This window comes from Antrostomus carolinensis, unplaced genomic scaffold (genome assembly GCF_000700745.2).
Source record: "Antrostomus carolinensis isolate BGI_N321 unplaced genomic scaffold, ASM70074v2 scaffold49755, whole genome shotgun sequence".
Classification (NCBI taxonomy): Eukaryota; Metazoa; Chordata; class Aves; order Caprimulgiformes; family Caprimulgidae; genus Antrostomus; species Antrostomus carolinensis.
In genome coordinates this window covers 1-1,396 of record NW_010315281.1, presented here as the reverse complement: position 1 = coordinate 1,396, position 1,396 = coordinate 1, and the positions used below count along the sequence as shown (strand labels likewise).

General features: G+C 54.1%; 1 protein-coding gene across 1 annotated transcript; it reads right to left on the bottom strand.

Moving 5' to 3' along the window:
* Positions 1-865: 865 nt before the first annotated feature.
* Positions 866-1,244, bottom strand: LOC104524887 (tumor necrosis factor receptor superfamily member 6B-like; the record flags this gene model as incomplete). Its single annotated transcript, XM_010167894.2, has 1 exon — positions 866-1,244. A coding segment is annotated over one exon (379 nt), but the record flags the coding sequence as incomplete, so codon positions are not given.
* Positions 1,245-1,396: the final 152 nt, after the last annotated feature.

Sequence of the window (1,396 nt, the reverse complement as noted above, 5' to 3'; positions counted from 1 at the left end):
GTGCTCTGTGACACCCAGCTGTGGTTTCCAGACAGAGCCTGGTCCTTGTGATTCAGGGGAGAGCGAGAGGGAAACCCGCTCGTAGGCAGTGTGTATTTTTGGAAAGTAAGTACACAGAGAAATGGGGGCAACCAAGGGACCAGGCAGATTTGTGCTGGGGAAGCAACAGAAAAATAACCCCCTTAAAATCCCTCGTGACTTACATCTCACCAGTCTTGGACTCGTGAATCTCCCCCCGACGTGAATGGAAACAAGGCTGATTTGATGGTTTTTGGAACCCGTCCATGTATCTATTTCATGTTTTGAATACAGCCTCTTCAAATTGCTCAATAAAAACCACAAAACCCAGCCCCAGAGCTACACACATTCACCAGCCCTGCCCTTGCATCATTAGCAGCCCTTTCCAGTCCAGACAATTAGTGTTCCCAGCTCCCTGCCTGCAAGGAGAAGGAGCTGGTGGAGGAGCAGGAGCTGCTCAGACCTTTCCACCTGCCAAGAGCCCCGGCGGGGTGAGCTGCTGCTCTGGGGACTGGTGAATCACGGGCTGGCTCTGCCTGTTGAGGTGGGTGAAGCAGGTAACTGGGATGGTCACCTCCCATCTGAGCGTGGGGCTGGGGGATCTCAAAGGCTTTCAGAGTAAAACTGGGGAAAACCAAATCAATCTCTCCTTGGAAAAGAAGCCAGGAGCAGTTTCACACACCAGCAAGGAGAGCACTGCGCTGGTGAGCAAAAAGGGAGTAGGTCAGGCTATGGGCAACCATCAGCTGCTGTATTTCTCTTTGATTTTTAGCTCCAGCAGAGATTTTGGGAGGTGACAAGAGCCTCGCTGGCACACACACCACAGCCACCCAGCCAGGGCACTTACCCAGTTTCTCTACGCCGGAGCCCGGGGGACACTCGGAGTGCCTGATGCAGAACTCCATCTCCGAGTAGTAGCCCTCCTGGCACTGACAGACACGGTTGTGGGTGGAATTGCACGGCTGGACCTCCACCTGCTTCTCCCCACAGATGACGTTACAGTACCGGCACTTCTCCAGGTAGTTCCAGTACTGGGTGTAGTGCAGCTCCGGGCAGGGCTCACACAGCGTCTGTCTGTCCCTGGTGCAGTGCTGTGCCACGAAGGTCCCCGGCGGGCACTGCTGGCAGGTCAGCTTCTCCTTCGTCACAACATCTTTCCATTGGTAGGTGGGTTGGGAGCCAGAGCTGAGCTCAGCCAGGAAAAGGAGGAAGGGGGCAAACATCCACTGCAGCAAAGAGAGCGCAAAGAGCCCTCAGCTCATCCTCTCGCTGGGGCAGTGGCGACAAACACGGCTGCTGCGTCACAGAGTTAGGGGATTTTTAAATTTTTATTATTATTATTATTTTTGGGGGGTTGGAAGGGACCTCAGGAGATCAT